This window comes from Podarcis gaigeae (genome assembly GCF_964106915.1).
Source record: "Podarcis gaigeae genome assembly, chromosome: 4".
Classification (NCBI taxonomy): Eukaryota; Metazoa; Chordata; class Lepidosauria; order Squamata; family Lacertidae; genus Podarcis; species Podarcis gaigeae.
In genome coordinates, this window is record NC_139677.1 from 33082394 (window position 1) to 33107808 (window position 25415).

Sequence of the window (25415 nt, forward strand, 5' to 3'; positions counted from 1 at the left end):
TGATCTCCGCAATCAGGACCAGGAGAACATAGGTGACTTCCTGTAGCAAATAAGAGGTAGTCTGTGGAGGGAGGATGGGAAACAGCAATGACTGTACTCTCTCTAGTTTTGCGCCATGCCATGCCTCGCCTCCATGGCTGCCATGTTGTGTTATACTGCACTCCCATAGCAGTCATTGTGTGCCAGGGAGGCAGTGGAAGACAGGAGTGCCTGGTGTGCTCTGGTCCATGGGGTCACGAAGAGTCGGACACGACTAAACGACTAAGCAACAACAACCACTGGTATGAAAAGGTTGTGGCCCTTGATTTATGCGAACGAGAACTTTTTGATAAGCTCTAGTTGTCAGAAATTTAGTCAATCACAAAATGCAAGTGGATTTTCCCTACTCATTTCGTCCAATAATTGGGCTTCCTTTTCTGTCCTCCATTGGCAATGCTCATTAATTCCACTTTCTCTTTCAATGGTTTCATCACAATCATGTTTGTCATGGGCACATATGAAAATACTTGCAGCACAATCCTAGGTATGTTTATTCAGAAATATGTCCCACTAAGTTCAATGGGGCTTAACTTAATTCATAGTAAAAAAAATTAGGACTGTAGTATTCAAATTTGTTATATAAACTGCCCTTGGCTAATGGCCTCTTACTGTCAACAACCTTCTGTTGTGGGCATGTTTTGTATTTCTATAGTATAAATGAATAAATTATTTATTTATTCATTTATACCCTGCCTTTTCCGCCTATGGGACTCCATTTTATCTTATTGCCACACTTCATGTTTACCATTTTAGTGGGAGGAATGATGGCTGTTTGTTTTTTAAAAGGGAAGTTACTGGCTATAAAGCCAAAAGCAGTCAATGACAATACAATAATTATTCAGGGAGCTTTTGTGTTGCAAAAGGAAAAAAACAAAAGGAACAAGGAAATTAGCAGGATCCATAAAACAAAAGGAAATACACCAGACACTCACATTGTGCTGGAGTTAGATTTAGAACCTGGTGTCCCAATGCAAAGTTTCCAGCATAATCAAATGTGTCTGCTCCAGATCACATATTGACGTGCATAAAATGTGAGCAGTTGTTTCCAATACACAGAAGCCACAATCTCCTGAAACCTAACTTCCTCAGTGATATTCCAAATCAGGAGCACAGTCAACTCAGAATTGTATCCAAAGCAGAGGCTATTATTGACGGGGAGTCTGAGTTCCTTCATCATATTTAAAAGGCACATAGAATTATATAGACTTTTATATATAATTATATAGAATTATAAAAGGCACATAGAATTATATAGAGTCAGCTGAGCTTTGGACTTATGTTGGTAAGAAAACAAAATGGATAGAATATTCAGGTAGGATTTTAAGACACCCTTGGTAATATGCCAAGACACTCCAGTGTATTCTGGGCCTGAGTTGGGAGTCACTAAGAGTTTTGTATAGGGATTATTGGTTATGAAACTCCATTTGTCAAGGTTCAATGGTCTAGCAGCTGCTTTGTGTGCAGATGATCCCTGCCATCTGAAATCTTGGAGAGTCGCAGAATATACTGAGCAAGATGGACCAATAGGCAGCTAGCTTCCTGTATTCCTATTCCTGCCTATGGTTACTTTATTTGGGAATATGAGACCTAACATTAGACTGCAACCTAGACAACTATCGACTAATTTACAGAGGGTATTTAAAGAAATAAAGAAAACATCTTACATCAAAAACCTGACAGTACCTAACTACCGAAGGCTTTTCACCAAAGCCAGACCTAAATGTCTTTCCCTCTGCAGTGTTGGATGGTAGGTTGAGAGGAGTTCCCTACCAGGACAGACTTTGCTTGTGTGCTCAAGACATCGATTCCATAAATCATATTTTGTTGCATTGTGCAAAATATGAGCAGGCAAGGGCTGAACTGATACTACCCTTGCTGGCACCTTTCCTGGGAAGATCGGAGGCCCACTATGTCAGGTTCCTACTGGAGGACCGGACAAATGCTGGAACGTTAGCAGTGGCAAAGTTTTTATCGGTGGTTGTAAGAACAAATGAGCCCTAAATTCTGAACAAAATGCTTGGTTAACTTGGAGGTAGGCTGTATGAATTGTGTATTGATTTGTAATGATTTGTTGGGTCTCTGGACCGTAATAAAGATTGATTGATATTAGAACTGCAATACACCCCTAAAAATGTACATCTAGAAGTGCTAGCTGTCGCTCAAGAACATTAATAAATCAGTTGGACATCTGATATAGATAACTGAAGAAATATTTTTGTTGTTTATGTACTTCCTGCATTTTCATTGTGAGTTCTTGTATTATTATTTTTTAACATTCCTAATAAAAAAAGGTTTATAAACAACCATGTCATATTTCTTCTGCCATTCTTAAAATAATGTGAGGTTCTTTATCACTTTATGAATAACTACACAATTTAATTAAAAATATTTTTTAAAAAACAAAAAAAAACCCTGTATGCCGCCCCTGCAGCTGAAAAAAATACTTTCAGGGCGGCTTACCCATTTAGGTACTGTCAGTTCTGTTGCAGCCCACCTGAAGGTAGCCTTGCTGCTGCTGCTGCTGCTGCTGCTGCTGCTGCTGCTGGTGGTGGTGGTGCTGATGCATAGGTTGCAAAGATGAAGGCTGAGATGGCTGTGCTGCAGAGAACCCAGGGGGCAACACTGCTTGTCCCATCAGCACTATAGCTGTACTGCTTCCGGAGGTTTGCTCTTCCAAACTTTGGAACGCTTGTAGGCTTTGAAAGTATCTATTCAAAGAAACAGTCCTAAGTTTTTCAGCCAAGAATTTGCAACTAAAACACTGGTGTCATACTGCAATGTATTATGGACAACGGTTGGGAGAAATAGCAGGTGCTGCTGCTGACTCAGGGACTATGCAGATATGCCGATCGTTGGGAGATGCATTGAAAAAGCCATACACATTCATTACTACACATAACTCCTGGGCATATATATTGTGCATACCTAGTGGCATCTTGGAAGTGGAGAAGGCTGACCTGGGGTGGGGCAGTGTAGGAAAAGGAAGAAGCTGATCAGAGGGTGATGCAACTAAGCATTTTTGTTTTAGTTGCTGCTACTGGGGTAGCCATGGGATGCGGGTGGCGCTGTGGGTTAAACCACAGAGCCTAGGACTTGCCGATCAGAAGGTTGGCGGTTTGAATCCCCATGATGGGGTGAGCTCCCGTTGCTCGGTCCCAGCTCCTGCCAACCTAGCAGTTTGAAAGCACATCAAAGTGCAAGAAGATAAATAGGTACCGCTCCGGTGGGAAGGTAACCGGCATTTCCGTGCGCTGCTCTGGTTCGCCAGAAGCAGCTTAGTCATGCTGGCCACATGACCCAGAAGCTGTACGCCGGCTCCCTCGGCCAATAAAATGAGATGAGCGGCACAACCCCAGAGTCGGTCACGACTGGACCTAATGGTCAGGGGTCCCTTTACCTTTTTACTGGGGCGGCCCAGAGGATTGAGAATATGTGGACACATCTTTAGAAATGGCGAGTTTATGGGTTAAAAGCAAAGAACCAGCCATAGGAGGTAAATTAGAAATTTCTGATACAATATCAGCAAGATAATGTTCCAAGTAGCAGGCTCCAGATTTCCTTGATTTCACCAAACCTGGTCCCTTTCATTCTCCAGCTGGCATGACAGAACCCCAGTACATGATGGCAGGGCATTTTTCCAGCCAGAACCTGTTGGAACTCAGTTCCGGAGCCTCTCAGGTAGGTGCCATTGCCATTCTAAGAGAACAAGGGTGCTGTTCATGGTGAGTTCTGGCACCTCTTTTTCTGGCACAATGTACTGGGGCAACTGGGATCTGAAAAACCGTGCAATTGCGGGAGCTTGGCAGTGGGGCAGATAAGATATGGCAGGACAACATCTGGATTTTCAAAATATGGAGCCACCCTTAATTCCATCTCTGACATAGACTGCTTAACTCAAGTACTACCTCTGGACGAGTTGCCGTTCTACCACCTCCATCTAAGTGGCATTTCTCAGTATAGGTTCAAACCTTTCCTTCCTACCCCTGCCCCCAGTAACATGCTACATACTTAGCTTCGTGTCCAGTCACATCAACATCTGTTGTCTGCCTCGCATGGCAGGAACCAGGCATCATTGGCTGAATAGGCTGACTGAGTAACAGTCTAGGAAACAGGAAATTAAATAATGTCAGTGAAGAATGACACTAACCTGCAGATACTGAAAGGGTTGGAAGGATTTTTTCCGTGTGAGGTAGTTGCATGCTCAGAAGCCAGTAGAGTTAAATCTGCAGTAGGCTCAAGGATAGAGTGTAATTAGTTGTAGTTAAAAAAAGGGTAGCTCAGGATTTACTATCAAATGTGGCCATTCTTATACAGTGGTACCTCTGCATGCAAACGGGATCCGTTCCGGTACCCGTTCGCATCCTGAAACAAACGCAACCTGTGTCTGCGGGTTGCGATTCGCCGCTTCCGCACATGCGTGTGACGGTACATTGACCATCTGCACATGCGTGAGCAGCAAGACCTCGAAGTAACACACTGCATTACTTCCGGGTCGCCGTGGGGCGTAATCTGAAAACACTCAACCTGAAGCACATTTAACCCGAGGTATGACTGTACAAGGAGTTTCATTCTTCTTAGGAGTGGATCTACATACTGTGGTTGGCAAACAAGGATCGCTGAAATTCCCTGTGGCAGATTATCTGCCACAGAGCTTGACTGTAACGTTTTCATGCTCTCAACCTGTGATGCAGTGGATGTTCCTGCCTCAAGTAACAGCCATCTTCTATGACAGTCCTGCATTCTGATGAAATCTAGTGAGCACTGGGCTATTAGATTTTAAAGTTGGCTATTAGAGCTTCCATTCAGTTTGCCAGTCCAGAACATAAAGTAGGCTTTACACGCTTTCTTCTGCTCCAGGTAGTTTGAAACGACGGCTAACTTTGTGTGGAGATGTAAGGTCCTCCCTCCCCCCCCTTCACATTATGTTTCCTACAGGGACATGTTTTCTATTTCAAGCTACTTATTGTTCCTTGTATTTTCTTTCCAGTCACCAGTTTAAAAAGTTTTTCAAAACTTTTCTTTCTCTTTTTAAGGCAAATACATAGCGCTAACATCATTTAGAGAAAACAACAACTCACAAGTCTCGTATCTGAAGAACCCACAAGTCTGTATCTGAAGATGTGTATCTGAAGAAGTATGCATGCACATGAAAGCTCATACCAATAACTAACTCAGCTGGTCTCTAACATGCTACTGGAAGGAATTTTTTTTAAAAAATTAAATTTTATTTTGTTTCAACTACAGCAGACCAACATGGCTACCTACCTGTAACCCACAAGTCTGTTTGCTCCATCCCCATTCTGATACTGTTTTTAATACTGAATTTTTCATTTCTGTAACCCAACCCTGGAACCTTGTGGTAAAGGATGAGTATGAAATTGAATAAACAATAATAGCACCACGTTCCTCTTTTTTTCTTTCAAGCTTACTAATAATCTAGCGCTGTAACTTGATAAAATGGAGTATTTTCTTAATGTTCAAAGTACAGTATTTACCTGTTATATAGTAATAAACTAAACACGCAAATTTAAATAGTGCCATTGTAAAAAATAGTATCTAATTCTTCAACTTTTTTTTTTTAAAAGTAGGTTACTTCAATTATTTTACCTCAGTTGTCGATCATTACTGAAATCTGGAGTGCTCTGCTGGTGGCTGTTATCCTGTAGAATGGCATCAGGTGGAGCTGTGCTCAAAGACTGTGGGAGCACAGAGGCATTGCTAAACTGTGAGGTTAAGCTTCTGGAAGATTGACAGCTATCCTGCATTCCTTGTGAGGCTCTTGCTGATTTCTGATCCTAGAACAGTTAAAAATAACAGCACCCACAGAAACAATAACCAAAAGCTTTGGGTACATTGTAAAAACACAAAGAATTAAGTTGTGAATTTTTTTTTGCCAAATTACCAGATCCAAATTTAGTTCATTCCATCCTCTCATAAAGGTGTAATTATGTAAAGTGACCGATAAGTAGGGAAATAAATTCATATTCATTGAATGTAGGTCTGGTAATTTACCTTTTTTAATTTTTTTTTTAAACAAGAATGGTGATTATGGGTAGGTAGAACAAACACACAGATTCACACAAAGCTTACTGGAAAGAGCGAAAGGGCAGGCGATATTGCCGTAATACCTAAAGGCAAACAAGAACTACAGTACAAGAAATGCTGGAAGAACTAAATGAAGAATCAAAAGAAGTAGGATTTAAGATGAACCTAAGACTTAAAGTAATGTTTAAAGAAGAGAACATTTTTTCCACAAAAATATTGCTGTAAGACCATTGCAGGTCTGCTTACCTGGTTTGATAACACATTTTCTTCTCCTAACATCTGATGGTCTGTTGCTTGAGGAGCCGCAATCTGCTCTTGGAGACAAGGCCTCGGAGGCCTCGGGACAACTTTCTGCTGAGAATCAACCGCTGGCTTCCCCTGAGGTTCTGGCTGCTGCATGCCGCTGAAATTCAGAGATGCTGTTGGCTGCTGTAAAAACATCTGGAAGAGAAAGGTGGTTCCTTTTTCAATTTCCTTGTTAGGCAAATCAATGGAAGAAATACATTCACAGTTCCAATTTCAAGTTGTCATATCTTAACGCTTATAAATGTGTATCGTTAGGGAGCTCAGCTTGATCCAGGCCTCAGTTGCTGAAAATGCTTTTAATGCTAGAAGACTGTGTGAAGTTGCTTGTGAGTACACAGAGAGTCCATTCCCCACACAATTGCATAAGCACAACCACCTTTCACACATCTGGGACTGTCAGAGAAGTTTCTACAGGGAATGTCGCTTGTCACCTCTTTCCAAATCAAGCATTGGATAAGAATTGCTCAAATATTATGTGTGCAATGCACCTTAAACCAGCTGTGGAAGGACTGACACTGTTTAGAAAACCAAATCCACTATTCAGGAACAGAATACATTCGTCATCCTATTCACTCAGAAACCTGACATACATGTCTAATTCTTGCAAATATTTGAAGGTCAAACTAGATGTTACAAGCGAGCACATGTTACTAAATTGCAACTAACACTTGTGTTATGTACTGAAGTTTTCACCCTGGGCCAACAGGGGGATACTGTAGATAGTTATGCAAATGAAGGATCGAAAAGTGACGTTCAGTGATTGGATAGTTTTAGTTAATGGCAACAGTTGCATTGTTCTGGAGCTCTATATAAGCAGGCTGACTGAGCTCCTCAGCCGAGTTCTGTTCTGGCATCTGAATAAAGAAGAGCTGTTTAAAGAATCGCTGTGTCGTCTGACATGTTTGCCCACAACTTAACACTGGCGACGAAGGTTTGGTTTATGGGAAATGAGCTTTCGGAGGGAGCAAATAAGAGCAGAGAAGTGATGGCTGCTGGTGGTAAACTCTTCCCTGTCCCCAGTTTTTCTGCTTCAAATTGTTTTCTTCTACTTCCCTCTCCATGGGATTCCAGGTGGGAAAATGTGTGTGCAACCTCACAGGGGAGAAAAGTCGTTATCAGGAAAGGGGGTTAAGCACACACACTTTTCTGCTGACATTATCCCCATCTCACCCCAAGATAGAAAAAGCTTCCACCAGAATTTTAGCAAATCTGTTCCTGTCCAATAAGTAGCTTGGTTGTTTATGGAAGACAATTTTTCTTGGCTACAAGTGATCACTGAAGAAGAAGAAGAAAGCCTCCAACAATCATATCCCTATACTTTTTTCCTGAAAAGACAACTTCCTTTTGCCGGCTATGAAAACAGGGTGGATTGTGCCTCTGTCCAGAAAAAACTTCAAGATAATAGAAGAAGAAAAATATAAAGCATGAGGCTTCAACTTAAGGAATTCTAGCTATCTAGCAACATAAAAATGTTGAAAAACAAACGGAAATACAGAAGATGAGAAGCCATTGAAATGGAGCACGAGAGAGAGAGAACGTGTGTGCAAAGATCCTAAAACTAAGTGTGAGATTGTTGCCTCAGTACATATGCATGATCCCATGAGCTACGAAGATAGTACAAACAAATACATTGGAACCTCGGTTTTCGAGTGTCTCAGAAATCGAACGTTTCAGCTTTCGAACGCCGAAAACCCAGAAGTAACTGCTTTGGTTTTCGAACAATTTTCGGAAGCTGAACGTGCCACGCAGCTTCCGTTTTGAGTTTCCCTGTTGTATTGAGGCTGCCACTTTCAGTTTTCGGACGTGTCAGAAACTGAATGGTGTTCCCGAACAGATTACGTTCAAAAACCAAGGTTCCACTGTAATAGGAGTCATGCTGTTTAATTTCTGTACTGTGACAGATTGCCTCCAACCCATCATATGATAATGAGCTTTCATCGTGATTTGCTTGTGGGGTGTTTATAAACCTTTCCATTATTCTCATTCATTCACTCACACTTTTCAATGCATTTCCCTGTCACTCTCCTAACAGCAAACAGTCCGTTGTTTTCTTTAAGTGCACTTGTTGCACTAGCCCACTTCTATTGTGCAAGACTAAATGCACTTGGAACCTCTCATGCAAAATACTGATAGTCAGGCACCTCAAGAGTGTTAGCGTCAAAATCTTTCTCCTCAGAAAAGGACAACACCAAAGTGCCAACACAGAAAGTATCGGTATTTCATTCACAGCGGCTTTGCCCAAGATTCTTACCATCCTGTCATGACTGGACCACTGAAATGCCACTGAATAGAAAGGATTCCTCCCCACACCCCCTTCAACATCGTAAACAAGTCTAAGTAGATAACGCCACCGCAGAATCTCACGACTACTTTTTCAGGGTGTCAAGACATGAGAAGAGTATTACTAATCTCTTCTAATTGGCAGTCTCATTAGTATTCTCATGAAAGAAGCAAAAGACATGAAAGCACAACACCTCTTGCATCTAGAAACAGACAGCATCATATTAGGGAGACAACGGAAGAAAGCTGTTCTATGGAAACCAGACATTTTAACCATCTGCGTTGATCGAACCAGGAAGCTCTTATCAACAGCAATTATTTTTACAATGTATCGGAAGCAAGGATGCCACGCTAAATTTATAGCTATGAGACATTTATTTCAAAGATACCTTTTCTAACAAACTGCTGAAGGTGACATTTTCCCTGTAAGGCTTGGTTCTACGCATATTATTTCCTTTCAACAATATTGCTGGGCTGCTTTTCTGCTACATGCCAAATATAGCCCCTTAATTCTCTTTTTGTGGTCCCAGCAAGTCTCTTCAAATTGCATTAATAAATTGCATACATTCCATGTAGCCCCATGACCAACGGACTCATTGTTAAAACCGTGTTTATGGAAGACAATCTTACTCGGCTACGAGCGATCGCCAAAGAAGAAGAAGATATCCCTAACAGTGCTGTAAAAAGATAAAGGTAAGGGACCCCTGACAGTTAAGTCCAGTCGTGAACAACTGTGCGGTTGCGGCCACTAATCTCACTTTACTGGCCGAGGGAGCCGACATTTGTCCACAGAACGTTTTTCCGGGTCATGTGGCCAGCATGACTAAGCCACTTCTGGTGAAACCAGAGCAGCGCACGGAAACGCCGTTTACCTTCTCGCCGGAGCGATACCTTTTTATCTACTTGCACTTTGACGTGCTTTCGAACAGCTAGGTTGGCAGGAGCTGGGACTGAACAACGGGAGCTCACCCCGTTGCAGGGATTCAAACCACCGACCTTCCGATCGGCAAACCCTAGGCTCTGTGGTATAGACCACAGCGCCACCTGCGTCTGTAGCTACAGTTACAGTGCTGCAGCATGGGTTAAAATTGAGCTCTTGTGTTTCATTCTATATTTCTCTCTCTACAAGGTACTATTAAGGAATAATGACCATAAGTCTATCCCAGGGGTGGCCAACTTCCAAGAGACTGCAATCTACTCACAGAGTTAAAAACTGGCAGTTATCTACCCCCTTTTGGGGGGTTCAGGCAAAAAAAAAAGTTGTTGAGCTTTTTTTAGGAAGGAAAGCCCTGTTTTTGGTGGTTCATGTCATTTTATGGGTGCAGGGCAAAGATGTTGAGGGTTTTTTAGGGGAGCCAAAGTTTTTTAGCTTCTTTGCAGGGAGCCACTGATCTACCAGTGATCTACCACAGACTTCCAATGATCTACTGGTAGATCATGATCTAGCTGCTGGACATGCCTGCTCTATCCAATCCTTTCATTTCTTTCACTCTTGAAGTCTCTGCTGAGTTTTTTGTCCTCCTTCAGTATGGATCAGTATGGTTGTTAGACTAACTGGAAGCATTAGGGTTAGGGTTAGTCCATTCTCTGCTATGTATCAGAAACAAAAGTGTAACCAAAGGGGCTCCTGACCAAATGAATCTGGAAAGCTGCCTTATATGGAATCAGATCATAGGTTCATCTATCCCAGTATTTCCTGCTCCGACTGGCAACAGTTCTCTCAGGTCTCAGGCATAAGTCTTTGACAGCTTTGCTATTTCCTAAGTGAAAATGCCACAAATTGAACCTCAGACCACGCACCTACACTTTTCTCTTAAGTCTTTCAACGCCAATCCTCTTATTCTGTCATTGGGAACAGAGGGCTTCCAATACTACGTATTCCTATGTAAACTAGGGAAGTGGGGAACTGCAGGATGAATAGCTGGCAGAAGGTGTTGTTTTCCTGAGCCAGGTTCCGAAACCGGAAGTGAGCAAAATGCCCCTTGAAGAAGCAGGTGTGTAAGCTGGACTGCTGGATGCAGGAAACCCTTCTCTGTGGTGCATCAACCCTATGGTGCATCAAGATGATTTGGGCGTGGAAATATAGTTCTGCTCAAGAACTCTGCTACTCGCTTCAAGAAGCATTGTAAAACTCTAAGAGGTATCGTTTAAAGAAAACAGAAAAAAGGAGGGATGATAAATGACAATACAATTAAAGAAATGTCTATTGAATGGTAAAAATGGATGATTACCAGAGAAGCTGAAGGAAGACAAAAAATTGAATTTTGTTAAAATTAGGTAAAATTTGGATAATATTGTATGATTGTATTGAAAATTAATAAAAAATTATTTAAAAAAAAGAACTCTGCTACTCGCTGAATCAAGAGTAATTTGTCTGAAAAATACGTTCTCCCGCTAACCTGTATGTTGGAATCCTGCACGATGCACAGCTGTTCCTGGATTTTCTGCAACTCTTCCTGCTGCCACTGAATATTGGCTTGCAGTATTCGAGTCCTCTGCTCAAGCTGGTCTTTGATAGTTTGGAACATGTTAAACTGGGATGAGAGCTGAAACAAGAAAACCAAGAGCAATGTTACTTTTCTAGTAAGTACGGTAACTTTTGTTCCACGAGGCTGCTTTGCTGTATTTCTAAGAATATTGGTACCTGCATTATACTACTGCTCTTGCATAAGGAACGGTGCACGTCCGAGACCTAGAAGCTGTAAGTAAAGCATTTTAAACTTACTTTGCAGTCTGTAGGGTTTCACTGAAAAAGTGGCAAAATGGGGGTCAGCTGAATGGAGTTAAAGAAGGTTTAATAACCTATTCCTATGCTTCATTAATATGCATAATGACTGGGTTTAATACTCTGCTACTGGGGCTCTCTATGTGCTAGCCCCATGTTTTTAAAAACAGGCACCAGCCATTTTTCTTTTTCTTTTAACCCACACATGGGGGTACCTAGAGGGTTAACTATAATTAATATCTTCTCTTAACAATTCCCATCGTTCGCAAGATAAGCACATACTGATTACTGGTGTTACAGCACTAATATCTCTTTGACCACAAGTGCAGACCACCTGTGGTCAAAATAATACAAGAGTGTGAAAGGAGGAGGCTTCAGCAAATATTCCTTGATAGCTAGAAAAAAGAGCCTCGACAGAAGAGTTAGAGCACCTATCTCTGATCATAATAACCCCAGTGTGTGTGTGTGTGTGTGCGCGCGCATTAATGTGTGTGTGTGTGTGTGTGTGTGTGTACCTTCCTCTCCATACAAGTGTCTTGCCAATTTTTTTTATTGTCTCTAACTTCAGGGGAACCAGTGGCAGAGAGGACTTCTTAGACATAGAAAAGCCCTTGATTCATCTAGACACTCCTGAGCATGCTCAAGAGGGTCATGTCATGCCAGTATGAATGGAAAAGTTTTGGTTTGCTATGCCTCCCAGTTCAATTAAGTGAAAACAAAAAAATCGTTTTACTCTCACTAACTTAAAACCCATTTAAAGCTCCTGTCCTCTGTCAGTCCTGTGTCCCAATGTATTTCATGGAACTTCTCTTAATGTTTCTGGAACTCTTTTTTCCCCTCTACCTTACCTGAGCAGCGGCAGGTTGGCTAGATCTCTGCAAGTCCTCCTGCATAGTGGGACTTCTTTGCAGGGAGGGAGACTCTGGGATGAGCTTTGTTCTTGTGGCTATAAAATAACATTTATTTACTAAATTACCATTTAGAACAGAGTTATTAAAAGTTTCTATTAATGTATACAAAAAGACTGGATCGCTGGAATGGCAATAAAGGAAGTTGACTATAGGACAAAACCACCAGCTTTTGTCAACCTGCACCCTCTAATTCTGGACTACAGCTCTGGCTGGAGCAGATGGGAGCTGATATTGTAACCCGCTCTGAAATTGCATTCCAATAACTAGCAGGTAGTAAATGTTTCAAGTAAGACAATGCTCTGTTGTGTTAGAATTATCCTTTCTGTTGGTCATGATCCATGCGTGCAGGCCTGCGTTACACTTTCCGTACCATTCCGGCTTATACTGGCAGTAAGGTAAAGGTACCCCTGCCCGTACGGGCCAGTCGTGTCCGACTCTAGGGTTGTGCGCCCATCTCACTTAAGAGGCCGGGGGCCAGCGCTGTCCAGAGACACTTCCGGGTCACGTGGCCAGCGTGACGAAGCTGCTCTGGTGAGCCAGCACCAGCGCAGCACACGGAAACACCATTTACCTTCCCGCTATAAAGCGGTACCTATTTATCTACTTGCACTTAAGGGTGCTTTCGAACTGCTAGGTGGGCAGGAGCTGGGACTGAAAGATGAGAGCTCACCCCGCCGCGGGGATTCAAACCGCCGACCATGCGATCGGCAAGCCCTAGGCACTGAGGTTTTACCCACAGCACCACCCGCGTCCCTTTATACTGGCAGTATAACAGTACAAAATTCTCAGTTTCAAAGTAGTATCTGCATAGAGATCACATCTGAAGGGCGGTTTACAAATTTAATAAATAATAACAACTTACATGCTGTGTCAGGCAAGGATGTAGGCAAAGATTTGTGTGAGCCCTGAGAGGATACAGAAAGAGTCTGACTGGTGTCGAGGATTGACGTGCCTAGTTCAAGAGCGTTAAAGTGCTGTTGAGGATCCAGTTCTGATCCACTGTCCTTAAAAAACAAAGCAAACATCCTAAACATTTCTGAAAGTTTCGAACTTACAAATGAGTTTGGTTATAAATCATTTGGTTTTATTGAGGGAGAGGTCTTTTTTCGGTATCAGCTATGCGCAGCACAACCCTATATACACACTTACTCAGAAGTAATTAAGAAATTCCCAGTGAGCTCAACTGTTCATTGGGACAGAATACTGCCACCATGTTTCTCTGCTTCTGAAAGAATAGCACTGGCTGCCAACTAGCTAGCAGGCTAAATTGAAGGTGCTGTTACTGGTGTACTATGCCCTATGCAGCTCGGAACAAGGATACATAAAAGATTGCCTCAACCTGTGCAGGACAGCATTGCATAGATGCAATTTCATCAGGTGGTCTGTTCCGCACAATGTCTGAATCATGCCTTTAATGTGGCAGCACCTGGCCTTCGGAACTCCCTGCTGTTACATATCACTCACGTGTCTTGTCTATTGTCTTTTCAGAGCCTACTGAAGACCTTCCTTTCCCCACAAGCCTTTTGTGTAGAGTTGCTTATCCAAGTACTGGATTTGAAACTGTTTTTAGTGTATCTTTTAGGGTTTTATGTCTTCATTGTTAATTGATTTGAGATTGTTTCACATGAAGTGATTCATAAATTGAATTAATAACAACAACCTCAACAATAGCAATAATTACAATAACAATAATGTGTGTCTAGAATTGCAGTTTTAACTCCATGTGTCACATGGTTAAAGTGCACCCATTTTTTACAGTCTTCAGTATGCAATACAGCGTTTAACGTCACATCTAGCCTGGCCTTTTGTATCCACGTTTCTGAGCAACAGAAGCTTCAAGTAGTTTTCTGTAAGATACTCATAAAAGACTCAGTTATTAACTTCATTAAGCAGTGAAAATCACAAGAACTCAGTCCTTAGATGCAGCTACTGTATAATCTGCTTTAATAGGAAGCTATGTACCCAGGAATGAGCCCAGGCCAATCCCCTGAGAACTTCAAAAGAAATGATTCTTAATTCTTGGCTTATAATGCATCTGCCTTTCATTGCCTGCTTCTTCCTATATGCTCTAGTATCAAATTCGCATATTCTTTCAATTTTATAGTCAACCATGAGATTATGTGGGCAGGGGGGTTTGCTTGTCTGTCACCTCCCGTGATTGGTCCTTCAAAAATCAAAAGAGGTATACATCTGCACAACTGCAGTAGCCTTTGTATTGACACAGGGTTTGAAAAAAAAATTGCATTAGAACACCACACGCAACCAATCAAGAACACCCTCAACATAAATCAGGTGGAAAGTAGGCTTATCTGAGATTACTCATCGCCTTATAAGCTAAGGGACAGTGAACCTAGCAGGCAGTGACCATGGTGAGAAACAGGCAATGAAAGACATAAAGAAAACCCCAGGTCCATCTATATGGGACAATATTAGTGATCAAATCAATACACATTATTACCATCTGAACACAGTAGCTAAAGTCACCCTATGTGTCTTACCCGTTACATTTAAAAAGTTATTCCCTTTCAGAGGCACATGATTGTCCTAAAGGTCATAATGGATATCTCTTATTTTGCAAGCTACCATTCCCTCATTTCTGCAATTGTATTCTGGAAAATAGAACAGGAATGTATTCCCAGCCATGTCTTACTCCACTAAGTTAAGTTCACATAGACATTTATACCACTTAAATAATGATACGCAAGGTTGGTGATTACCGGCATATGAGCTGCATAAAATAGAAAACAAAGAAAAACCTCTGAAAACAGCCATTTTATCATACCTTTAGTACTGAAGAGATTATCTCTGAAGGTGCATTTTCCAAAATCATATTCCGTCGCCTTTCCACTCGAACATCTGCATAACTGAACATTATTATTTTCTGTGGAGCTCTACATTCCATTCCACTATTCTGAAAGCACTATTAAATGCAACTGGCAGTTTATTACATGATTAACTCCAGAAATTATTTGCAGTTAAAATCCACAGGTCATATAATCCAAATGTGTATAATAATGTAATAGATTACATTTTATGTTTAGCTTCTGCCCACTTTTACCCGGTTCTCAAAACAAAAAGAAAACATTATCTGTAATCATATAATTACTTGAGGCTAGGTTCCATGGCTTTACACATGATGCTCTTCATACATACTTGGAAAAAGTTCACGTGTAAACACGTATTTGCAACCTTGTATACCATTTTGGTACATGTACTCATGATTAGCCTTGTCACTACCACATCCCAAGTACAGGTTAGCAATTGCAGAAAGGCTTATGTACAATGCATGAAATTGTTCTACCTCCCACATTAGCAGGTATAGGATTGTAATCAGAGTATTTCTCTAGAGTCCAATTAGCATGCCAATACAGAATTAATGTTTGTAACTGTTAAGTTGTGGGTGAAAATATCAGACGACACAGCGATTCTTCAAACAGCTCTTGTTTATTCACAGGCCAGAACAGAACTGAACTGAAGGGTTCAGCCAGCCTGCTTATATAGAGCTCCAGAACAACGTAATTGTAACAACTTTCTGTAACTATCCAATCACTGAACGTCACTTTCGATCCCTTATTTGCATATGTGGACCTGAACTATCTACAGTATCCCCCTGCTGGCCCAGGGTGAGAACTTCAGTACATAACAGTAACAAAATATTGGGCTCTTTCCAACAAAGTCATCTTGTCTATACAAAGTCTTCTGCTTGCACAACTGAACTTCCCCTCTGTCTTCACTTCCCGCGTCCATCCTTGGAACAGATTTGGAGGGTATACACGGGGGAGAAAATCCAATTTTCAAGCAGAAGTCCTTGCATGAAAGGGACAATTTGGCTGGATAACAATTGATTATATCATAAAGCATATGCCTTATTTCCAGACAAGAGACTATCAATGAAGCGAGCACCTCAGCAAGATGGCCTTAGTCTAACTACAGTGGTACCTTGGTTCTCGAATTTAATACGTTCCGGAAGTCTGTTCAACTCCCGAAATGGTTCGAAAACCAAGACGTGGCTTCTGACTGGCTGCAGGAGCTTCCTGTACTCAATCGGAAGTGGTGTCGGATGTTCGGCTTCCAAAAAACGTTCGCAAACCGAACACCCATGTGTTGGGGAGCCGATTTGTTTGGGAGCCAAGTCGTTCAACTACCAAGGTACCACTGTACTCCCTGTGACCCATGAGTAGTTTTATTCCATTGCACCCAGCATGCTCAAAATCTCTAAGACTGCCCTTAAAAGTTAGATTAACTACCACAGAACCAAACTAGGGCCCTGATGAATTATATATTTCCTCAAAGGCTACATTAGCACGTGCAAGAAATGTTGTGGTGGCTGCTTGTAATGCAACCGTATGCAGATTTCTCCGTGGAGCAAGACATTTGTGTGACATTATAACGCGAGGCGGCACTGGCAATGTTTATCTTTGCAGACTAAGAATAAGATGAGGGTGGGATGCTACATAGTTGGCCAATCGACACACTGGTCAGCTTCACACCGCCTTTGCTGTGTTTATTCTTGCAGTAAGCTCAGTAAGAAATCCCCCCTAACTCAGCATATTGGACGTTCCTTTTCAATGTGACAGAAAATAAGGAGAGATGGTTGTCCTATGTGCATCTCTTAACCAAGCTTTTATTTGCTCTTGTCCTGCAATGAGGACTCTACCGATCGGCACAACAGCAACGTCACTCAATTTCTCCATACCTTACTACCGTGTGGGTGCATACGATGAATTCTGGTTTGGAGTTCCACTGGTGATAGGTGATATAATAGTGTGTTTGCAGCCAGATCCACTGCTGTCCTTTGGTCAGAAACCGGTAGCAGCAAGACTTCCCTTTGCCAAACTGCATCACTATTTGTGGACACACACAAAATGCACACTGCATCAAAGATTTCAGGATCTGAAAAACATCCTTTCAAAAAAATGATTTTAACTGATCTACATGCAGTCTAAGAGGGGCTTTGGAAACTTCAGTTCGGTACAGGACACAGCAGCAAGAATGCACATGGGAGCACGTTTTCTATTGGTTAGAATTACACTAGTTTCTAAACAAGAAATGTACCATTTAGGGTGTGTGATTAAATCCTCCATGATGGTGATTGGAGAACAGAATTTTGCCACAAACTCTATAAAATGGATTCATTCCTAAATTATTCATAGGTATATGTCAGGGAACTGCCATCGGAGCTAGAGGCGGAGGGAAGGCTCCAGAGGGATGCCGGAGAGGGTCCCAGTAGGGAGAGAGGCAGCCCATCTGCTGGGGAAGGAAATCAGCGTAACACCAGTGGAGAAGGGGGGCAGATGGGGGAATCGGAGAGGAGGCTCCAGGACTCTTCACCGGAGACCAGCGGGGAGAGCACGGGTACTCCGCTGCCCACACCCTCCCTGCGCAGAAGACTTCCGCGCAGGGAGAGTAGGAGGAGACTTGGCGTCAAAGAACTTCTTTGCTGGAAGAAGTTCAAGAAACGCCGACTGATGGATTCTGCCAGCGACTGAGACAGCCACGAAGTGAAAGGCTGTCCAGACAGAAAGGGTTCAACCAGGTAACCTAGCCAGGAGTGGCGGCAACTTAGGCACGAGCAACCCCTAGAACCATTACAGGATATTAACTGAGAATACTGAAGGATATTTGAAGAAATAAAAAGAGAATAGAATTTGGAATCCTGTATAACTGATAATTCGCTTAAGAAAGACTTAAAGGAATTAAGGCATTTTAGTACTTCTGCAGTGGAAATTCCATTCTTGTACAGTAACAATGAGAGAGAAACAAACAAACAAACAAAATATAATTCACTAACAGGTTTACTAGTATCATCAGCAGGCTCTCTCTCTGTGTGTGTGGAGGAGGGGGAGCTGCATTGCTAAAACCGATGGTTTAATTGAGTTGGATGCAACCCAGTGTCTTCAGATTTTTATTTCTATCTTTGCTATCACATGGAAACAAACTTAATTGCCCTTAATGTAGGTAATGTCATACTCACAGTGTTCGTGGCACAGTGCCAAGAGCTGAAGGTCATCTATATGATAGTAATCATATCCAGAAGTTCCCAGCACTTCAAAAGGCAAATATCCTATAATCGGTGGTGCTCTGTATCACGGTAAAATGCAAATGATTTTATTAAACCGTTAAAAATATCATCAGCAGTGCTCAACCCTTATTCTCTCTGCCCACCCCAAAAACTCTGGAAGTGACTCCACCTAGGCACTAAAACAACAAGCAGGGCAACAGACTATTTGGGACTGCTTCGTATTACTGGAACTCAGCAGGGAGGGAAAACCTCTTGTGCACAACTCACAATTTTTTTAAATAAAGTGCTTAAAATAAATGAAGGAAAGCAGAAAGGTAGAAATAAAGCAGGAAGGTTTACACAAGTTCACTCTGTAGAGCGACAGGACTGGTTAATTCACAACTGTGCACAGTATGTTGACAGGCCTCCAAATATGTCTCCTCAGAGAAAGGAACAAACATCCTCCAGGTTGTTGTTGTCTCGTAAGTCACTGGTTTAGACTGAGATGCCATGTAGCAATAAAAACTTCCAAGCGCTGCTACAGTGGCTTTGGGAAAATGCTGCAATGAGTTTTTAAAGTGTTTCTACCTTAAAAAGGAAGGGACGCAGGTGGCGCTGTGGGTTAAAGCCTCAGCGCCTAGGACTTGCCGATTGAAAGGTCGGCGGTTCGAATCCCTGCGGCGGGGTGCGCTCCCGCTGCTCGGTCCCAGCGCCTGCCAACCTAGCAGTTCGAAAGCACCTCCGGGTGCAAGTAGATAAATAGGGACCGCTTACCAGCGGGAAGGTAAACGGCGTTTCCGTGTGCGGCTCTGGCTCGCCAGAGCAGCGATGTCACGCTGGCCACGTGACCCGGAAGTGTCTCCGGACAGCGCTGGCCCCTGGCCTCTTGAGTGAGATGGGCGCACAACCCCAGAGTCTGTCAAGACTGGCCCATACGGGCAGGGGTACCTTTACCTTTACTTTACCTTAAAAAGGCAAAAGGTAAAGGACCCCTGGACGGTTAGGTCCAGTCAAAGGAGACTCTGGGGTTGCGGCGCTCATCTCACTTTACAGGCCAAGGGAGCTGGCGTTCGTCCACAGACAGTTTTTCTGGGTCATGTGGTCAGCATGACTAAACCGCTTCTGGTGAACCAGAGCAGCGCACGAAAACACTGTTTTCCTTTCTGTCGGAGCAGTACCTATTTATCTACTTGCACTTTTTGACGTGCTAGGTTGGCAGGAGCAGGGACCGAGCACAGGGCCACCCACGTCCCTTGTTTCTACCTTAAAACCTATTAAAGCAATATAACTCTTCATAGTTGTAAGTAATAATAGGGGGACAGAGTACACGGAGAAATAGGTGAAACTAACCACATTTACCTCAGATGTATGGACAGCAAGATGCATGGTACTGCACATTAAAAATGGAAACATGAAGACAGAAGATGACAGTATTTTTTTCCCTTTAGTATTATGGGGTTGTTGTTTTTTTGCCTGGTCTGGATTTTGTTGCTTGTCAAGTCTGTTAGTTTAACTATATTATTGGGAGAGATCCAACACAACTATATGGAACACATTTTGGGGGCACGCAGAAGGCTGGATGGTGCAATCAGGCAGATGTTGTCATAGGTCACCCATTGCATAAATATATTGTGTCTGAATCATTCTCACACTTTTGAACACTGCCCCGTAATCCTCTGATGAAGGACAATTAAGTAACTTCAAATAAATATGATAAATAAACAGTAGTAAATTGTCTAACAAAACATAAAGTATAGTCGTTTTCTTTTTTTTAACCAACCTGGGATCCAGAAACAAAAATTTCCATTCCAAACTGTGTCTTGAAGTGAATTCCTCTAAAGGTTCTTCAACGATGCACATTTCCTGTATTAGAATAAAATTCTGAGTGACTGTAGTACCTTTATCGCCATTTAATTTGCTTTTTTTTCTTAAATGTTAGCGAACAACATGTGAAAGGAATAGAAAAGAAAAATTAAATATCTCCGCCTAATAGCTAAATAGCAAATCCATCCAGTTTATTAGTTTTAACTGGTGCTGGGCTACTTATTCTGTACCTAATGACAAAACAGCTTAAATGTTTTCATTCCTAACATAGTTCAGTCTGGATAGCTCAGTTAGGAAGAACATGGTGCTGATAACACCAAGGTTGTAAGTTTGATCCCTGTATGGGACAGCTGCATATTCTTGTGTTGCAGGGGGTTAGACTAGTTGATCCTCAGGATCCCTTCCAACTCTACATTTCTATTATACTATTAATTGTTTTGGAAAATTTTACAGCTAGATGGCTACTGATGAAGACGACCTCTTTCTGTTGAGTGGAGTCCACTCCAGCTAATTTTTTTAAAAAAACTTACTTAACACAGAGTCTGGCATTGTTGAGAGTCCCTAGACCCAGCACTTTTTGGCATACGTATTTGGAGACTGAACACGAGGATGACAAATCCTATGATAAGCACTCCTAAACATTACTCCTGAGGCAGAGATCACTCGCCACAGGGAGGTTTGCTCTTGAAGCAATGTAACATGTGCATTGGCCCATTCTACTCCACGAAGAAAGCCCCTCAGATTGCTTTTGCAGACATGAGACAACAACTGCATTCCATCCCTAGTTCCGCATACACGGGCAGATGTTTTGGATAAGTATCAAATTGACCAGGCTCAGATTATCAGCTGACTTACCAGCAGCAGAGGGATGGGGTGATGGCGGCAATCTCAGAGAGGTATTTCTAACAACTTATTTACTTAGAACATTTATATCCTCCCTTTCCGGTCTCCGGCCCAACAATACCTGATTTTAGCTTCAGCAAGATGCCTGCATTATTATCTGCAAGATGCCTGCTGGCAGTTGACTTGAAAAGTTGCATGCATTGCCTCACGGAGCCTCAAGGTGCTCCCCTGCTGCTTTTTGTACCGGTTTACCTTCAGGAATATTGAACACCTTACCGATGGCCATTCCGTTATTCCAAGGTACCATGTATGTCCCTGCTCTGCAAGCCATGGCTTTGGGAGGAGCCACCATATACGGAGAGAGGAGGCACCGCCTATCCCTAACGCCTTGAACAGTGGTACCTCGGGTTAAGTACTTAATTCGTTCCGGAGGCCCGTACTTAACCTGAAACTGTTCTTAACCTGAAGCACCACTTTAGCTAATGTGGCCTCCTGCTGCCGCCGTGCCACCAGAGCACAATTTCTGTTCTCATCCTGAAGCACTATTTCTGGGTTAGCGGAGTCTGTAACCTGAAGCGTATGTAACCTGAAGCGTATGTAACTCGAGGTACCACTGTACACACTCCTGAGCGGGAAGATAAGGGACTGAAAGGGCTGATACGACTACAAAGACTTTTAACAGACTCTAAGACATACACACTTGCCTTTAGAAACTGAGGTGTTGCCAGTCGAACAGTAGCGACAAAGCAGACTTGTTTTCCTAGTGGTGTTCTGTAACCCCTTGGAACAGCACCATCAAAGCCATTACAAGTAGATATAGGCACTGGATAAGAAAAGTGCGAGACAAAGAGTTGTGCCTTTTAGTGTATTTAGCTCCCACTATTTTATACATATAGAAATGCGCTGATATCACTCAGAGAGATATGTGTCTGGGCAGTGCTTTTAAGGTTATGTATGTGTATATGTATGTATTATTTTTTTAGGAATTAGCTGAATAAAAAAAAAATGAAGTCACAACTTAAAGTCAAGCCAGAAAGTAAGCTGGAGGGTATTCAACACTAAGCTTTACTCAGTGTAGGCTTTCTGAAATTAATGGCCCAAACGTATAGTCTTCATTCATTCATTTCAATGGGTCTACTCTTGAGTGAACCTTAGTTGACTACCCCCTCCCTGCCAATAAATTGTGTCTTTAAAAATTGGTCATTGCTGAACAGCAGTATAGCAGATGGGCTAGAGAAGGATGTCAAGTGAGAAGCAATAGGTGGGAGGAGATGCTGAACCCCCTCAAGATAGATGGGAGGGGTTGGGATAGATAGAAGTAGCAAGAAGAGATGGAGATCACTATTCCCCTCAAACTCAGTTTCCCCCCCAGGAAAATCTCTCCTAGCTTTACAGGTTTTCAGCACAGCACAGATTTGAAATGTGTGACCATGACGTCTCATTCCACTCTCGGAGAAGCTTCCACTTCCCTATTAGCGAAATGTGTCACTTTCAGTGCTGTGGAATATGATTCTGTTTTTCCTGCTCTATCCAATTCTGGCTGATATTTACCTCCTTTATTACAGGCTAGTTGTGTGCAGATATATTTTCTGCCCTGCCCATGAGTATTGAAATATGCAATCTGCTACCTACACTCTGAGTTGTACACTTCTGGAAAAAGCACAGCATGAGATTCTGGCTGCTAGCCTGAAACCAAAAGGTTATATAAAAAAACCCCTAGAGGATATAGTTTTTAAAACACTTGTTTTCATGTCGAAATTATATTCCATTTGTTTCCGCGCTGAATTCTGCATCTATTTCATCAAATAACAGTACCTGTCTATTATTTCACATCTTAATTCATTTTGCCATGTTCCTAAGACTGAAGAAAAAAGGCTCAATTCACAGAGACATGCAGCCAAATAGATATCGCTTCTCATGCAGAAATGCATCTGCATAAAAAATGCAGTTGTGTATTTGCTGTTGCATCACCCCTGTGCCCATTTTCACTTGTGCATCACAAAGATGCTTTTAAACATTTATGTAATGGCTAAAAGGGGTTTCTGCATTGGTGTGCGTCTGATAAGATGGTCCTTTTATATTGGTAAATTCAGAGTCATATGAAACTAAGAAAAAAGAATGCTTCACCACAATTTTTTTAAAAAATGCTGCTAGTTATATGGTCTGGCACTAACCAGTTATGCAGCGCTTATACAGTCTTGCAGACAGTGGAATTGTGAGTTCTGACAAGCACAGTGTGAATACGATATGACAATTTGAGCTAATATCAACTTTTTAAACATTACTCCTAGAATATATTCAGGCAAACAACTGAAGCGAAATCCAAGAAATAGTTGGAAGTAATTAAACAAATTATTACTTTCGTTATTATATTGCCACAAAGCAGCCTTTTAGTGCATACTAGAAATACAAAGCTGTTTTCTATTCAGTAAGAATATTCTACTGTATGAACACACAGTGTTGAGGAAGTGGGGCAGGGATATGGAATATGATATTTACGCCACTTATGCTCTAACCCTATAACAGTCCGTTTTAATAAACCACAGTTCCTCAGTATGCCAAGGATCACTGTGAATTGGTTATGGTTTACAAAACAGTTGCCTCTGGTTATTTGTAAATTGCTTGGCATGTGTTTTCTTTTTAATGCTGTCTGCATACCTACCTCAATATTTTATATTTTTCTGAAGCCACTGGGATGTCCCAGACCATATATGCATACATATAACTTTCCTTCCTTAATTTAAAAATATTATCTCAGTAATTGGTGGATGCAAACTGCCCTACCTTTATAGCACCAGCTTCTTATGGCTACGCAAACATTACACTAAAGAGAGGGAAATCACCATAAACTATCCTAAAGCGCAGGTTAATAAGGAATTTTTGCAAAGTTAATCTAGCTTGCAGTAAAGAATACTTTGATAGGATGGAATTTTTTACTTGCTATGTAAACTATAACTGACCAAGACAAGGGACCGAATCCTGCATAGTATAGAACTTCCAACACTGCAATTCTATGTTTCTATGATGCCCATTGACAGAGGAGCTGAAACCATTCCTAGCTGAATGCAGCAACATTTTAAATTCTCTCAATGGGTCTTTCTAGAGAATGCTAAGCCTCACCTTAGACTTTGTGCTAACATTCATTTTCAGCGACATTAGAGAAATATTTCGTGCAATGGAGTGCGCATTCAAGTGTGGAAAGGAACGACTGGCTGTGGGGAAGAAAGATATGCTATTGCTGGCTTTTAAAAATGTGGCTAGCTGCATGCTCCAGCTTAAGATAAGGGGAATGAATAATTTCCAAACCATTAAAAAGAACCCCAAATAAAGCTAAATAAAATGGCTGAGCATTGTTGTGGTTCTTCGGTAACCAATATAGTGTCCTCCAGATGTTGAGTTCCTCTCTCATCATCCCTGAGCACAGACCATGCTGGCTGGGGCTGATAGGACTTGGAGTCCCTCAACATCTGCAGGGCACCGTGTTGGCTATGTATGCAGTGGATGATCAGCTTTGCTGCTGTTTGGTGCAATAAAAGAAATCATTGGATAAGTGCTCCTGCACAGCGGCTACATGTGAACATGCAGCACCAAGAGAATTTTAAAATCAAACAACAACCACCAGGAACAGGTTGGGGGAATTGTTTTGCTCACCTCTAGTTATAACACAGGAAATAATAATAATATTTTTTTTATTTATACCCCGCCCTCCCTAGCCAAGGCCGGGCTCAGGGTGGCTTACAAGCAATAATAAAAACAAGTTGAATGATTACAACTTAAAAACAAAATTAAAATACAACATTAAAATATTGAAACATTAAAATATTAAAATGTAGCCTCATCGGAGGAGGAGAAGGAAAAGAAAAAAGAAAGAGAGGGAGGGAATCAAATTGGCTCCAAGCCAAAGGCCAGGCGGAACAACTCTGTCTTACAGGCCCTGCGGAAAGAAATCAGATCATGTAGGGCCCTGGTCTCATGAGGCAGAGCGTTCCACCAGGCCGGAGCCAGAGTTGAAAAGGCCCTGGCTCTGGTTGAAGCCAATCTAACTTCCTTAGGAAATAAGAAATGCCTCTGACATCTGCGCAACCATATTACTACACACAACACACTAGCAATTAATGTGCTATGTGGAAGGACTACTTCGTTTTACTAGAATGAAAATGTTACGACTATATTCCACAGAAATGTTACGTACTTGCAACAGAGGTGGATCTCTGTCACATTCATTACACAAGAAAATGGATCAAGTGCTCTGGGTTTGCTTAGAACTGCAGCTTTGGAGTCATAACAATGTTTACTCATAAGTAAATCCCACCTAGTTCAATGCTTGGTATTGTGGTCTAAGCAACTGGTTGTTGTCATTCTGGTTGTTGTCATTCTGTCTGAAATTGCTCTGTTGATGTTGGAAATGTGCATGCACACACACACAGAGAACGCTCAACCC

At 41.9% G+C, this 25415-nt stretch overlaps 1 protein-coding gene across 10 annotated transcripts in view; it reads right to left on the bottom strand.

Moving 5' to 3' along the window:
* Positions 1-25415, bottom strand: part of NPAS2 (neuronal PAS domain protein 2) — a 94250-nt gene that overhangs the window by 1885 nt on the left and 66950 nt on the right. For 4 of the 10 annotated variants that reach the window (XM_083735509.1, XM_083735508.1, XM_083735502.1 and 1 more), the window contains 12 exons: positions 21679-21797; positions 20088-20170; positions 18281-18387; positions 17003-17150; positions 15089-15170; positions 13169-13310; positions 12244-12341; positions 11070-11216; positions 6331-6525; positions 5647-5834; positions 4048-4140; positions 2534-2747 (listed from right to left, as the gene is read on the bottom strand). In XM_083735509.1, coding sequence (XP_083591635.1) covers positions 2534-2747; positions 4048-4140; positions 5647-5834; positions 6331-6525; positions 11070-11216; positions 12244-12341; positions 13169-13310; positions 15089-15170; positions 17003-17150; positions 18281-18387; positions 20088-20170; positions 21679-21797 — 1616 coding nt within the window. Of the gene's footprint in view, positions 1-2499; positions 2748-4047; positions 4141-5646; positions 5835-6330; positions 6526-11069; positions 11217-12243; positions 12342-13168; positions 13311-15088; positions 15171-17002; positions 17151-18280; positions 18388-20087; positions 20171-21678; positions 21798-25415 lie in introns of all 10 variants that reach the window. The other 6 variants (XM_083735511.1, XM_083735505.1, XM_083735503.1 and 3 more) reach the window with 4 other exon arrangements.